The sequence below is a fragment of the Vicia villosa genome, unplaced genomic scaffold (assembly GCF_029867415.1).
Source record: "Vicia villosa cultivar HV-30 ecotype Madison, WI unplaced genomic scaffold, Vvil1.0 ctg.001781F_1_1, whole genome shotgun sequence".
NCBI lineage: Eukaryota > Viridiplantae > Streptophyta > Magnoliopsida > Fabales > Fabaceae > Vicia > Vicia villosa.
Genome location: NW_026705724.1, coordinates 51,675 through 68,882, shown reverse-complemented (window position 1 = coordinate 68,882; position 17,208 = coordinate 51,675). Strand labels below are relative to the sequence as shown.

The following is a 17,208-nucleotide window of genomic DNA, read 5'->3' as shown; positions in this document are numbered from 1 at the left end:
TGAATTAATCAAAGAGATTAAAGAGATTAAGAGACATGTGATGCCATATTATCAACTTATATTTATAGTTTCTTTAGAGTTGCTGGGGTGAGTGGATTGTTTTTATCTTTTTCTTGTATGCTTCAAGTACCCCTCGGTACTTTTTCTCGAATACATAGTTGATTATAAAAAAAAAACCGTATATTTATAGTAAAATGAAGCTCTACGTGATAGCTAAAGATCTAACGATCTACGTGATAGCTAAAGATCTAAAGATGTGAAGTCAATTAGAAGATATTCTTCCCTCTAACTAACTCTTAACAATCTTAAAGTTTAATAACCACCTAACAAACTAGTGAATGATTGTCTAATTTTTATCATCATTATTATGTAATAAAGAACTAGATTATTCAAAGATTCTAAGATAGTAAAGAAATTTATCCAAAAATAATTGTGTTCCTCGTTATTGAGCCATTATACATAACCTCTTTTAAAGAGAAAAGATAGTGTAGAAGAAGCATATTAGATTTCATTTCATCACGCAGTTTCAAAGTGAAAACATGACGTAATTAACAATAGCGAACAAGAAAATATTGAAGTGTTCAATTCTAGATCCATCAAAATCTAGATTCAAGAGCTTGTACAAAAAGAAAAACGAGTAAAATGTGATATTATTCTAATCAACCTTGACGTTAATGACATTGTTCCTTTCTTGTTCCTTCATTTTGGGCACAATAACCTTGAGCACGCCGTTTTTCATCTCAGCTTTAATCTCATCAATCTTGTAAAGTTTTTCTGGTAAATCGATTCTGCTAGAGAATCGACGACCACTTTCTTCCTCTTCACTTTCTTTAGAACCTTCTTCACCTTTAATGGTAAGAGTGTTCTGTTCCACGGAGATCTTGACATCTTCTTTACCGAGTCCAGGCATATCCAAACGGAGAAGCAGAGCATCCTCTGTCTCTCTCGCATTCCAACCGCGACGCGAAGCAGAAGAAAGGACCGGATTGTCCGTCAGTAAATCCACCATGTTTAGGACTTGACTTAAGCTCCGTGGTGGAGAAAACGGATCGAACACATCTAAAATCAATCAATATTAGGTTACATTCTAGTGAATCAAATCAACACATAACAGAAGAGGGAGAGCGATAACAACTACCTGAGAGAAGAAGATCATCGCGGCGAGTGCGGGGGAAGGAGCGGCGATCAACATCAACTTTACGGTCATCATCGGAGTGTTGATCGTAGTGGCGCATGGCGTTGGTGTTGAAAGATCGGCAAGCGGAAGATGCGACGGGGCGAAGGAGAAGAGACCTTGAAAGAAGGGGGGAGGAGAAAAATCGCTTGAGTGCAAGAGAGGAAGCCATTGGGGTTACAATTGGGAGAGAAGATTGTTTAAGAGAGTAGAGAATGAATGGTGCAAATTCTGTTAGCGGTGGTTATATTTGAAGAAGAGAAAGGGAGGGAGTAGAAGGTTCTGGAAAAATGTGGAGAAGGCTCCAGAGCTGAGTATTCCGGTCTAGTAAATGTTTCTCGAAGGATCTACCGTCTAATTACTTGCTGCTCACGTCGTAACATATTTCCCATGCCATCTGTAATCTAACTAGTCTATAATATAAGAAAATTAATGGTTGTGGAAAAGTCCAAAATACCCTTATTTGATTATTTGCCACCACATTAAAATTGTGGTTTTTTGGTCTTTGTACCATAAAGTTCTTAATTTTATTATTAAAATAATACAACTTTTATATTTTATCAAACTTATCAAATCTCTCTCTCTATTCTCTATTTTTTTCTCTTTCATCACTTTCTCACTTCTTTCTTCCAAAAAAAATATATCAATCTATAATATAAGAAAATTAATGGTTGTGGAAAAGTCCAAAATACCCTTATTTTTGTGAATGATACCTAAACAAAAATGAAGTGTGTATACGGGAAAAAATCTATTATTGACCTAAATATTTTTATATACGAGAAATTGTATTTATGATCAAATATTTTTCATAAAAAATGGTATACGGGAAAAAATATATTATTGATCTAAATATTTTAATATACGAAAAATATATTATTGATCTAAATATATTTTTTTTTAAAATGGTATACGGGAAAAAATTTATTATTGATATAAATAATCTTATATACGAAATTTACTATTGATCCAAATATTTTTGTGAATGATACCTAAACAAAAATGAATTTTGTACGGGAAAAAAATCTATTATCTATAATATAAGAAAATTAATGGTTGTGGAAAAGTCCAAAATACCCTTATTTGATTATTTGCCACCACATTAAAATTGTGGTTTTTTGGTCTTTGTACCATAAAGTTCTTAATTTTATTATTAAAATAATACAACTTTTATATTTTATCAAACTTATCAAATCTCTCTCTATTCTCTATTTTTTTCTCTTTCATCACTTTCTCACTTCTTTCTTCCAAAAAAAATATATCAATCTATAATATAAGAAAATTAATGGTTGTGGAAAAGTCCAAAATACCCTTATTTTTGTGAATGATACCTAAACAAAAATGAAGTGTGTATACGAGAAAAAATCTATTATTGACCTAAATATTTTTATATACGAGAAATTGTATTTATGATCAAATATTTTTCATAAAAAATGGTATACGGGAAAAAATATATTATTGATCTAAATATTTTAATATACGAAAAATATATTATTGATCTAAATATTTTTTTTTTAAATGGTATACGGGAAAAAATTTATTATTGATATAAATAATCTTATATACGAAATTTACTATTGATCCAAATATTTTTGTGAATGATACCTAAACAAAAATGAATTCTGTACGGGAAAAAAATCTATTATTGATTTAAATATTTTTATATACGAGAAATGGTATTTATAATTAAATATTTTTAATCCAAAAATGGTATACGGGAAAAAATATATTATTGATCTAAATATTTTTATATATGAAATAATCAATTATTAATCTTTTTTTTTTACATTTTTTTTTAAAATCAATGATGTATCCAAATTTATGTAACCGAACAGAACCCGTGCGTATGCACGGGTTTGTTACTAGTTTGTAGTATTTTATTTTCTTTTGTAAACAAAATAATTAATATTTTAATTTTACTTTTGCCCATTTTATAATAATTTTTTTATAAAGGTTTAAAGAAAACATAAATTTAGGTATATAATATTTTAACTCAAATAAATCGCATATTTTTTACTGTGATAGATCTGGGCTCAGAGCAGGGCCGGCCCTGAGTCAGGGCAAGCAGAGCCACAGTCCAAGGCAAAAAAAAAAAGAGGGGCCTCAAATTTTGGGGTGTGGACTTAATGAATTTTAATAACACTTATTATATATACGTTAATTCAAAAAGTCAGAACATATTCTATATGTAGCGCAGCGGCTAGTGGAATTTTTCAGCTTATCAAGGACACACCTGGAAAAATAATTTTGTTACGCAGTGAACTAAAGAAAATATTTGTTGTTTTATGTTTTTTTATTATATATAATACTAGTTTTATTAACTTTATTGATTTTATTTATTTAATATAAATTTTAGCTAATATTTACTTTTTATAATTAAATATTTAAGATTTATTATATGACTAAAATATTTATTATTAAATTTTTAGGTTAAGAAATATCATATAATTATTAGTGGATTGATTTATAGTTATATTATTAAATAATTTTAGAATAAGATATTAAAAAATTAAATATTAATGTTATTCTTAATTAATTTTTATGTAACTCTAACAACAACAAAAAATTTTATCTTTATATAATTAATACTAACAACTTTCACTCTTTTAATATTTAAAAAAAGAAAAAGTCGTAGATAAACTTAATTTAAATTATTTATATTTTTTATGGAAAATATATATTATCATATTTATATTATAATAATATGTTAAAAATTATAAAATCTTTTTGATTAATTATTCAATTTTTTATTGAGGTCCATTTTACTATTTGCCTCGAGCCTCTAAAAAGTCAGGACCGGCTCTGGCTTAGGGTAATTGCAATATCCATCCGGGCTTAGAGTAACTGCAATATGTAAGGTGTATATCGGTTGGGTTGGATTAAATTTGGCCTAATCCGTTATTTAATCCGTTCAAACTTTAATGGATTGAGTTTACTATTCAATCCGCAATTTTATTATCAAAATCAATATGAACCGACTCGTTCATTTAAGAATTGGGTTGGGTTGCGTTCGTGGGTTGTGTTCAAATTAAAAAATAATTATTTTTTTCAATTTAAAAATATTGTAACACAATTCAATACATTTATACTCATTTCTAGCACACAAAATGGATAAAACACATATAATATCTAATAATATTCATCAACAAGACATAACACTAGATAATAGTATAAAATTCCACCAGACACATTATTTTTATGAAATATGTAAGTTGGAAATAATACAAAAGAAAATAAGAAACAACATTTAGTCTTAGAATTACGTAAACTCATTTATTTAGTAGTATTGTTGGTGGAGAATAAAGTTTTTTTGGAAAAATTATGGTTAGTACTGAGATAATAATTTTATATTTTTATTTAAAATAATAATTAAAAAATAAGAAATTACTAATGTCACATCAATGGGTTAGGTCAATGGATTCACGGGTTGCAAAACTCAAACCCGATACTCAAACCAAAACTATATAGGTTGTTGTGGGTTGAGTTGGGTATACCCGTAAATGAACGGGTTCGCATAATTTGTGGGTTGGTTCATTTGGATTAGCGGGTTCGTGGGTCGACTCGCACCCATGAGCACCACCTAGCAATATCCATTTTTTTCTTTGTCAAACTAGAAGTTCAAGATATAAACTATTTTAGACCAACTGTAACGCTCAAGACAAAAGATCCAAGATCAGAATTTAAGTGGAAAGGCTTGTAGAAAAATAGACATTCAATTTGACTAAAAATAAACAATTTCGCCCTCCAATGCAACAATCGCTTTCTAATTCAATCAGACAGTTCTTCGCACATCACGATGTCCCACGCGCAAACGATTTCAATCTCTCTTGATAAATAAGGGGAAAACACGTCATTTAAGAGCTCTTGATATATCCATCCTAACTCACACATTACTTCTTATTCTCTCATTAACTTAGGCGTTGGAATGCTAATTTTGTAGATTTGCTCGCTCTGTCGCATTGCAGCATTAATCCACTACACTAATACACAACTCAATTACCTCATCTTCTATTTCTAATTCCCAGGCGAATATTGGGCATCGTCTAAGGGAGTCGACATCTAATTCCCACTAATTTTAATTAAAAAAAACTAGGGGTGTTCATTGGTTCGGGTAAATCCGAACCAAACCAGAATCCGAACCAAAACATAGTGTTTGGGTTGGACATTTTTTCAATTCGGACAAGAACCAAACCAAACCAATCAAATCCAATGACAATTGGTTCGGTATCGGATTTTCAATTTACTACCCACAAACTCAACTCAAACCAACCATAATTAATTAATATGAAAATTACTACCAATCATTCAACTTAGAAAAGGAAAAAGTAAAATGTTGTATGTGGACAAGTATACTATTTTAATTTGTTGTTAAAAAAATATTAGTGTAATGTGGTAACTAAGCATAGAGCTATGAAACACATCCATGATCATCCTAACTCAAGTGACTAGTTATATATTCAAAAATCTTTAGGTTAAATATTTTTCTTGTTACATATTTTTTAATCTAGGAAAAAATTGTTAGTCTAATTGTCATACCCCAATTTTTGACCCTAAGATCCTATATCATTCATATCCCAATCACTAATCAAGAGCTTCACTTGGAAGTTTTGTTTATGGTGTTGCACTCACCTCATCAATAAGAGGGACCATCAAGCACCAATGATTGTTTATCTTGTATGCATACTATACTAACCCAAATACCAAAAACATTGCTTTATTTCTTTGTAGGCTTTTGTTTTGTAGGTACCAAGCCAAGACATGCAATAAGCAAGGCATTTTTCACATTTTTGACTGATGAAATCGATTTCCCTACTGGGTAAATCGATTTCCCTGCAGCAATCTTCAACAAAATCACATTCTGGACAGCATGAAATCGATTTCCCTCCTGGGTAAATCGATTTCCCTAGTGTATTTTGCGCCAAATTCTCTTCTGGAACAGAGTGAAATCGATTTCACTCCTGGGGAAATCGATTTCCTTAAGGCGAAATTCAAAAAAAATAGAGAGGGAAGCTTGATTTGATTTTGGCACCTATTTTCTTTGACCATCTTTGTCATTTCACCAATTTTCCACCTCATCAAAATAATTCTCTTCATTAAACCCCATTTTACCACTTTTTACCATTTAATTGCCACTTTAATCACCAATTAAACACAAGCTAATTACCAAATGCAAAAAGACCAAATTACCACTACTCTTGCTCTCATCCTATAAATAGAGCCCACTACTCTCTCATTTCTCAAGCTTTTGATAGCCAAAAAAGTTCTTGCAAATTCATTTCTCAAGCTTGGAGAGCCAAAAAATTGCTTGCAAATTCATTTCTCACCCTTTCCAAAACCCTCACCCAAAGTTCATTTTCATAAGATTAGTAAGGTTCACATTGAATCTTGCTAATTTTGAACTAAGCCTCCTACATTTCACTCTTTTCTTTGATTGTTCATCTCCATACTTGAAGGATCTACACTTTGTGCTTGTTCTTGAAGCAACTTCAACACTTTAATTCAAGAATTGGTAAATTTCTCAATTCTAAGATGTAGATCTTTGTTGCTTGTGTTCAATGCATCTTTGATGCTATATTGGTGCTATTTGATGGTGATTTGATGGAAAATTCGTGCTCCAATGGATATGTGATCATAAGGTGTTTGTATGTTTGCTTAAGTCAAGTTTTATGCCTCCTAATGCTGATTTTTTGAATGCTGCGTGCAGGAAATCGATTTCCCTCTGTAGGAAATCGATTTCCACCTTATTTTTTTTCAAAAATTTGAACTCTGGACTCAGGAAATCGATTTCCTACAGAGGTAAATCGATTTCCTGCTGGCAGAATGTGTTTTTTTGCCTTTTTTATGCTTGTTTTGGTTTCCTACTTCCTCCACTTCATTAATATCATTGGATCTAGGATGTTGATAGGTTTGAAATGACCTAATCCATAATATTAGATGAATGATATTAATGATAGTGTGAGTTGATTATCTTTTGTGAATTTTATTCTTCTTCCTCCATTTTATTAATATCATTGGATCTAGGATGTTGATAGGTTTGAAAGAACCTAATCCATAATATTAGATGAATGATATTAATGATAGTGTGAGTTGATTATCTTTTGTGAATTTTATTCTTCTTCCTCCATTTTATTAATATCATTGGATCTAGGATGTTGATAGGTTTGAAAGAACCAAATCCATAATATTAGATGAATGATATTAATGATAGTGTGAGTTGATTATCTTTATGCATTTTATCTTCTTCTTCTCCTTTTTTTCTTTTGATCGATGAAAGTCTTAATACTTTGAGAATTCTTATGGATTCTTAGTGAAGACTAGATCGTTACCTATTTTCTTTTCGTGCGGTATTGCTTTCGGAAGGCGATCTACATATCGTTCTTCTCGCATGCATTAGCACATAAAGTTTTGACCGGCCTCGTTGTAGGGTGATTTCTACATAAATCACTTGGCGATCTGCTTAACATAGCGCAATATTTCGTGTCCCGAATCAAAAAGATCAAACATGGAAGAGAATTGTATGCGGTTGATTTAAGACTTGTGGAGGTTTTATCGTGTAGTCGCTATGATTTTATCAAGCTTCTGATAAGTCCCATTGACTTTAAATCCGAGTACATCATTCACTCACCATGGATCTTCCTACTAACTTTGATAACATACTTGACAAGTTTCAAGATGGTTATCTTTAACATTTAACAACTAACTTTAATTTCCGCACCTTTTATATTACCGCTCTTTATATTACCGCTCTTTATATTTCTCGCCTTATCGCTTTACTTTATCATTTCATCATATTTACTTTCCGCCATTTTTCCTTTGTCCACTTGGACCATACTTTATCTTTTCTTGCTAAAACACTAATAAATAACCAAAATCTAAAAAATACATAAGGCTCTCTTTGGACTATCAGTTACTATCCCTAGCGCTTTGGAGATTCGGACTTATGGACCTAGTACCTCTAGACTCGTTCTATTGCTATCCTGTGATTGTTCTGTCTGTCTGGCATTGTTCTGTTGTATGTTTATGTGTGCAGGTATTTCCTTGAAAGCCCTTGATGGTTAATTCCAAGGCACTGATATAAGGATTTTACCCGAAAACAGCCGTTACTCTGCCCGATTTTCATCAGAATCTTAATGTGCTTAATGAAAAATGGTGCTAAGACAATAAGTTCATCTGGATCCCCAAGTGTTAATGTGTTGGTACTGATAAATCCAAAGGATGGGAAAACTACCTTGGCTCTTAATGTCAAGTGTTGGCTTCTTATTCGGTTAGACCGTTTCTTTCCTTAGCTTTTATTTTACGCAATAGGATAGCCTCTTCATCTCCTCCCATTCTTAAATTTTCAAAATCTTCTCCCTTTTTCCAAAATATTCTTATGTTTGCAACCTTTTCAAAACCTTTTTCTTAAAAATATCTTTCGCCCTTAGTGGCTTTTCTTCAAAAGTTTAAACACCGTTAATTGTCGAAACGAGTGGTTATACCCCACGATTTTGAAATTGATTGATAATAACAAGATCTTTTCCGCGTGAGAGAGCTAGTGGCATACTCGTTGATTTTATCCGAGTTGGAGCCCTTCTTTCATTTGCGATGCAAAGAACTTGTTTGTTCTCATACTCAAGATCAATGGCTGAGTATTTCTCTCCAACGACGATAAAGTGTTTATTCGTTTTAAAAACGTTTTTCCCAAAAGCGGAACTACATTAGCTCTGACTTCTCCATTGCACCGAGGAGGTATGTAGGCCCAAGGCTTAACGCTTTGCCGAGCTTATTTTAAAAATAAAACAAACTCTTTTTTAGCACACACACACACACAGATTTTCAAAAAGGTTCCCGTGGAGTACCACGGATATGAGGGGTGCTTTAAACCTTCCCCTCATATAATCAACACCCGTACCTGAGATCTCTTTCTTGCTTTAAAAACAAAACTTTGGGTTTTACGTTCTTTTCCCTTTTCCTTTGAAAAATAAAGCGCGGTGGCGATTTCAAACGGAATATTGATTCGAGTCAATCCCATGGCTTCGATATCAGATTTTCCCCGCTACACTAATATTTACAATTGAACACTATTAATCCTATATTTTTTATATTTTTATGAAAAGTCAATTTCTGTAAATAAGTTTTTTTTTCAAATATTTTTTGCATTTTTTTATCTACCCGATCAATCCAACCCAAACCAACCCGTTGTTTCTCGGTTCAATTGGTTTGAGATTATTGTAAAAATTTGCAAATCCAATCCAAACCAATCCATTTAATTTTAATCGGTTTGGATATCGAGTTCTCTCAAACCCGAACCAAACCGGTCCGCGAACACCCCTAAAAAAACCATTTTTCCACCAAAGATCCAAATAACCAATCTCTTTTTTTGAAATTCAATATCTTCCTCATACATCACTACAACAAATTTGTCTTTTAGCAGCGCATCTACGAAAGCGCTTTTGGGAAAAGCGCTACTATAGGTTGCGTTAAAAACAAAACTAAAAAACAAGGGAAAAAAGCGCTGGTAAAGGGGGGTACGAGAGCGCTTTTTGAAAGCGCTGGGAAAGGGGGGGTACGAGAGCGCTTTGTTAAAAGCGCTGGTAAAAGGGGATACGAGAGCGCTTTTTAAAAGCGCTGGTAAAGGGGGGGTTACGAGAGCGCTTTGTCAAAAGCGCTGGTAAAGGGGGTACGAGAGCGCTTTTTGAAAGCGCTGGTATAGCTAATTTTATAATTAAATTTTATTTCTCATTTGAATCTCATTACTAGTACTCTCTCTCTCTCTCTCATTTTATTTCTCAAATCAACTCTCTCTCCTCTCTTAATCTCTCACCAAACCTCTTATGAACAAACGACGGTGCTCAGGGCGGCGCCGCCTGTAGGTTCCAGAATTAGGATTTTTTTTTACACCAATGCGTTCGTCTGGTCCTTCTTAACACGAATCCGAAGGTAGTTTCTGTAAAACAACCACTGAAAAGCGCAGATCTACAAAGAAAGATTCGAAAACCTAAGCTCAAAAGGTGATCCACTATTTTGTGATTAACTGATTATTTACTACGTTTGTTCATGTTTTACAGAGATTGAAGCTGATTTGAGAAAGGGGCTAAAAACCCTAGATTCAAAACCGATGCAATATGGTGATGTCAAGACAAGAAAATAAAGAAAGTAAGAGAGAAAGAAAGAGATACTGGAGAAACAGCCTCAGTTTGTTTTACCCTCGGGTGAGATCTTTCTGATCTGGTTCTTTGCTCTTCGTCTCCTTTTGCTCTCTCTGTCTTTCGTCCTTGTCTTTGAATGTCTATGAGGTTATCCCTTTTTTTATTCTGAAGGATTTTCGTAAAAGGGAAAATGATGATTTTTTTGATTAGGGTTTGCTTGCCGTTGCTACGTTTTTTCGCGAACAATGGTTCTCTCCTTGATAATTGTGCTAATGATTAGTTAAATACTGGTGTAAGCTAGGGCTTTCTTGTATTGGACTGAGATTGCCTTTCTGAAACAGGCTTAACTTGACTCTTCTTATAACTCGTATTGGGCTTTTTGTTTATTGATTTTGTTTGCTCTTGATGGATAATTTGTACAGCAGTGAAAATGTTGTTTATTTTGGCTGAAATGAAATACTTTTGTCCCTTTTTACCACTGAGTTACTGTGATATTCTTCTGAATTCTGTGTAGTAACTCTTTTTTGTGAATTGAAATTTTACCTTTTCAGTGTGAACCAAATGAACTTTGTGATTTGTAGTGAAAGAAATAATTTGGCCTGTGATTGTTGTATGAATTTTGTAAATATAAATGATATGAGGCCCATTCCCTTAGGCTTGAATTCAATGAAGCACAGTTACTTAAACTGATTCCTTTTTGAAAATCCTAATGATGAGTTGTGAAAAGTCTCTTGAGAACCTCTTGTTTTTATTCAAATGCTTGCTAATTGTTTGCTAATAGATGTAACTTAGGCGAAATAGTTGCAATGGAGAATCAATTGGAACTAAACAACTGAGGTCAACCACCAGATATGCAGCGGTCACTGCTTCTATTTTGTAAGTCCGAAAACACAACATTTTATGATTATATTAGTGTTTCTTAATACTGATGATTTCGAAAACACAACATTTTATGATTATATTAGTGTCATATGATATTACGAATTTTATCATGCCATTCTCTAGAATGTTTGTAATTCCATCTTCTCCCGTTGTATTGAAGTTGTTGTGAAATTCTGCTGCAGATTGTTGTTATGTTTGCTGTTGTAAGGTTGTTGCTGAATTTTCGGGATGAATTGTTCATAATTCAGGTTTGAACACAAGAACCTCATTGCCAAGATCATGGATGCTTGCCCTCTATCTCTAAGAGTCTCGGCTAGAGCTGGAAAGGACTATGAATTGCAGCAGCAGCATTTTTTTGAATCTGCGGGGCTGGCCAGAGCTTCTACTTCCTCTCTACTTAATGCCTCTATTGTAGTGCTTAGTGTTGTAGTCTTTGTTGTTGTAGTTGCTTGCTATTTATAGGATTTAGAAATAGGCGGAGAGTTGAATCTATAGGTGGAGAGCTGAACCAATGTGGTATTATCTAAAATAAAGAATGGATACTTATTTGGTTGTAATTTTGGGAGTAAGAAGATTGAGTATTATGTAGTTTTTCTTTTACAAAGAACCGAAGATTGATATTTATTATTTGTCCAAGTTTGGGTTATTGGTTTTAGAACATTTATATATTTTATTGATATATTTATTATTTGCATTCTCAAGTAAAGAAAAATAATGAAAGTTTGACTATTCTTTTTTTTACATATTTATAATATATAGCGGAGGTCAAAAACCCCCACAAATTGGCTAAAAAAAACCCGCAAATCAGCCGCATTTTTTGTAGTGATAGTGCTTTTCTGGAAAAAGCGCTGCTATAGGGGGTGCTACGAAAGCGCTTTTCTGGAAAAAGAAAAAGCGCTGCTATAGGGGGTGCTACGAGAGCGCTTTTCTGGAAAAAACGCTACTATAGGGGAGGCTACGAGAGCACTTTTGGCTAAAAAAATGCGCTGTGAAGACTTACGACAGCGCCACCTATGACAGCGCATTTAAGCGCTGTGAAAGGCCAAAAAAAGCGTTGTGAAAGCCCTTGTACGGCGTAGTGCGTGTTAGTTCTGTGATTTTATGATTGGCACAAATTTTGTTAGAACATGTATCACAGTAAGATGTTCAGCAAGATGTCATGACATGTTAATCAGACATCGTAGCAGGATGCATTTTTACTTCTTGGAAGATTTATTATTTAAATGTGAGATTCTCTTCTATTTTATCTCATAAATTTTTGCAGTACAAGAAGGGTTAATTTTGGAACAAATGTTTCTATTCCTGTTGTACACTTGTTTCATAAAATAAGATCTTGAGACATTTTAAGAAACATGTGATGTTTGTTCTTTATTTAAGGGGAAATATTTTGCATAAATTATGCAGAAATCAATTTGTGGATTTGCATCAATTTGATTGAAGATCTCGAAGTCCATGCTTATGGAAGACTATTTAAAAGAACGGTCTAAACCTAATGGATCAACTAAGTCTTGTTTAGTGAAGAGTTTTTTAGGGTTATAGTTTGGTCATTATTTTGTATGAGTCACTCTATTATCACCTTGATATTAGAGTTTGACTGAGTTTAAGTTATAATTTTTTTAATCACTCGTAAGCTTTTAAATAATAGTGGATTGTGTGTCTTGGAAGTGTGTCTTCTATTATTTGATTGGAGTTGTTATCGTTGTTGTGTGATTGAAGGGAAGTGAGAGGGGTCTTCATATCAAGGAGTGTCTTAGATAGAAATAGCACTGGTATTGATTACGTGAGAAGATTCTAAACTAGATGTTATTTACTTGGGCTTCAAACTAATACTATTTTAGTGGATTTCCTCCCTGGTTTGGATTCCCCCAGAGTATGTGGTGTTGTACCAAACTGGTTAACAATTATCTGTGTTATTTACTTTCAACAGTTTACCTTACTTACATAATTGTTCTTGTTGTTATGATTGATATGATATCAATGTCATGACATCTGATTCGACGTCTAATATCTCTGTACTAGAATTTCAATTGGCATCAGAGCAGGCATCCTGTTCTGATTTGGGTGAGCTCTAGGGAAGTTATGTAACACCCCATTTCTCCCCTCTGTAACTAATTAAATAAATCAGAGTATAATAATCAAAACACCATTATAGGATGTCACATTTTCTTCGAAACAACAAAACATGCTCAAGTTAAACAATTTGATACATAGCACACTTTAGGATAAACCAACATAAAGACTTAAATCGTGGTTCTCAAACTTCACTTTAGTAATGCAGCGGAAAGAAAATCGTAATTTGTTTCCAACATATTCAACTTCATCTAAATCAACAACAACTTAAAACAAAAGAGAGTTAACAATAATTCCCATTAATCCTCAAGTAAACGATAATTCATTAAAACGAAATAAAACAATCAAGCGTTCAACCCACAGGTGCTACGTATCAGAGCATGACACCGACTCGAACTATCAGTAACTAAATCTTTACTCACTATGGATCACCTGCACGTTACCAATACAAAGACAACGGCCAACAAGAAAAGGGTGAGATATCGAACAATATAATTGAGTTTATGATAAATAATTTACTAGGATCAAATCATATAAAATTATCACTTCACAAGTATCAACGTCACAAATCACTTCACATATACAACAATCATCTACTTCAACCAATTCAATCACAATCCAAGTCACGTCACTTCACATCGGTCAATACTTATGCAAAATAAAATGTGACACTAACAATGCACATGCATGTGGTACTCAGGGCTTCAGCCCCCATCGCCAATTGTCAATTAATAGAGGCATCAAACAAGGCATAAGCCTTCGTCACTGTTTGCCAATCCAGATCGTCACAAAATGCAAATGTATGTGACTCGATGAATGCAAAATCACATACACAATCGCAACAAAACTCGTCACAAGGCATACGCCTATATCACCGTTATTACCAATAAATAGAGGTAATTAATCGTCATAATAATTCCTGCACTTTGCAATATTCACCAAAATAGTAACTTCACATCGTCACTGACCATAGGCCTATAACTTTGTATCCACATCACAACAACAGCTTAACGACAACAACCCAACAACAACAAATCAAAAACAAAAGCATCACAAACAATACAACGACAATTAACACTGACTACAAAATCATCATATTTATTAGTCTCTTATTTAATCAATTATTCTACTACTAAACACTTCAAGGTTATTCTCTAATATTCACTTCTAAATACGCTAAAAGGCAATATATATTTTCTTCTGCTATTTATTACAGTTCACTATTTATTTACTCCTGCTATATATACACGGTTCATAGACTTATATATCTAACACCCCAAAATAACAGAATAATATGAAATTAATATTATTATCATTATTATTATGCCATTATTATTATATCACTATAATTATATCATTATATTTACTATGATTGTTATTATATCATTATTGTTATTATTAGTAATATAAAGTGATATCATTCCACTTCCTGGTTATGTGCCCCATGACACACTTGTGTTTCACGTGCCCCTTGGCACAGGTATTTAAGCGGTGTGCCCCTCGGCACACGTTTGTTCCGCCCGACATAGACAATTTTAAGGGGGTGTGCCTCTCGGTACACATCTGTCCTGCCCGGCACCCTTCATCCCTGTTACGCAGTCTCTATAATATCTCATTTTTCCTTCGTTTCTCATACCAGACTTTAATTACGGAACGAAATTTTTCTACGAACACCAGTATAATTTCAGTATTTCATATGAACAATAAAATTTAACGACGACGGTACCATATAAAACAATTGTTTTGCAACTCAATTACACAAACACAGAGACAATTTTATATCAATCTAACCCCCACATATCATCCATCATATACCCAGTTATAGAGCAAGAACACCACCCTTACCTTGGATTGGAAACCGCTCTAAAATTTGTTCCTCCGATTGAAATTCCGGTCGAATCCACGCTTCTCGATTTTTGAAAATTATTCCTTTTTCCTCTTCTCGGCATAGCTCCCTATCTCTTTTCCTTCTTTCAGCTACAGCACCAAAACCTAACTCTCTCTTATTTCGTATTTTTTCTTATAACATTTTTAATTCCACTTAATCAAATAATATCAATTATATCATTTCTTATTGGGCTTACTCTTGGCACACTTCCAAATTACTAACACCAACCAATCCAACTTAATTAAATAATCAGTCCAATATAATAATATTATTTCTCTGATTAGACCGACAAATTTAATCCAGCTTTAGACTTAACCGCTCCAATCAACATATTACTCCAATTTCGCCTCTTAGAATCTTACCAATAAATCTCAACTTCAACAATTTCCAATAATTAAATCTTAATTAATTAATTAATCAATTAATTAAATTTGGGCCGTTACAAGTTACTTTCTGGTACCATGAACAAGGAAGGAGGATTTACTATGAGACCACCCATCTTAGTTGGCACCAACTATGACTATTGGAAGGCACGTATAGTGGCATTCCCAAAATCTATAGAACTTGGAAAGCTATCCTAAAGGGTTAGACCATTCTGTTGTGAAGGATAAAGAATGGAATAAGACTTTGAAGCTAGAAGAGGACTGGTCTAAGGATGAAGATGAAATTGCTCTTGGAAATTCCAAAGCCTTGAATGACCTATTCAATGGAGTAGACAAAAGCATATTTAAGTTAATAAACACATGTACTGCGGCCAAAGATGCTTGGGAAATTCTCAGAACCTCTCATGAAGGCACATCTAAAGTGAAGATATCTAGACTTCAACTTCTCACCACCATATTTGAGAATCTAAAGATGAAATATGATGAGAGCAATCAAGATTTTTGTATGAACATTCTTGAAGTAGCCACTTTATCCAGTGCCTTAGGAGATAAGATATCAGAAGAAAAATTGGTAAGAAAAATTCTCAGATCTCTGCATAAGAGATTTGACATAAATATGTTAGTGGCGACTCTGTTGATTTTTGTGGTAGCGACAGCTGACGACTCAGCAGAGTCGTCAGCAAATTAACAGAGTCGCCACTAACATATTTATCCTGAAAAGGAAGGGAATGCCAGCAAACCACAAAAATCTCCAACAATTTTCATCAAATCTTAAGAACAAATTAAGATCAAAGCAAGAATCAAGATCCTTTCTTCCGATTGAATTTTCACACGCCTCTCTCCCTCTCCAAGGATCTTGTGCCCCACTCTCTCCCTCACATCTCTCGGATTTCGTTCGTGTTCGTGTCGTGTTCGCATTCGTGTTCATCCGATCTCATTCTCTTCGTTTGGTCCGGTAAATTCACTATAAAGTATACTAGATCATTGATTTTGTTGCTTTATTTGAAATTGATCATGATGATTTTTTATTGTGGATGATGGACCGATGATAATTGATGATGATAACTGTGTGTTGATTGAATGATTCACATTGATTTTGTTTAATTGCTTAAGTTTGAGACATATCAGTAGATTGTTGTTGTAACACCCTTCTAAACCCCTGCGGCAATTAATGATTAAATCAGAGTACATGTAAACAAGGATGTCACAATTGATAATAAAATAAACATTATCCGTCATTGTCATGCATTTACTAGGGAATAATCCTTCATAACTCATCAACCTCATGTTTACACAGCGGAATAAATTATCAAAATAGCATTTCATCATCAATACCACAAACCTCAAAATTAATTTAAAACAAAACAGAGTTATCAAATTAATTTCAAAACATAACATTCCCCAGTGTTACATCTATCAGAGCATGACACCTGGCACTAACTAAACAAAGACTCGTGAGTTAATCCTCACCAAGTCGAAGCCGCTATCCTCAATCTGAAAAATATAGTGTAAGGGTGAGTTTCATTCGCAATTAACAAATATTATTGCATTATAAATAACAACACATCAATAGTTATATTATTCACTCGATTCATTTATATTCAGATAATCCATCATCATACAAAACACATAATACCAATCATAACCCTTAAGCACATTCAATCATATTATCAAATTCATGCATAT

At 33.3% G+C, this 17,208-nt stretch overlaps 1 protein-coding gene across 1 annotated transcript; it reads right to left on the bottom strand.

Moving 5' to 3' along the window:
* Positions 1-488: 488 nt before the first annotated feature.
* On the bottom strand, positions 489-1,506 carry LOC131636547 (heat shock 22 kDa protein, mitochondrial-like). The gene is made up of 2 exons (XM_058907160.1): positions 1,139-1,506; positions 489-1,059 (listed from the first exon to the last, which is right to left on the bottom strand). The coding sequence occupies exons 1-2, from the start codon at positions 1,344-1,346 to the stop codon at positions 656-658; spliced, it is 612 nt and encodes a 203-aa protein (XP_058763143.1). The 5' UTR covers positions 1,347-1,506; the 3' UTR covers positions 489-655.
* Positions 1,507-17,208: the final 15,702 nt, after the last annotated feature.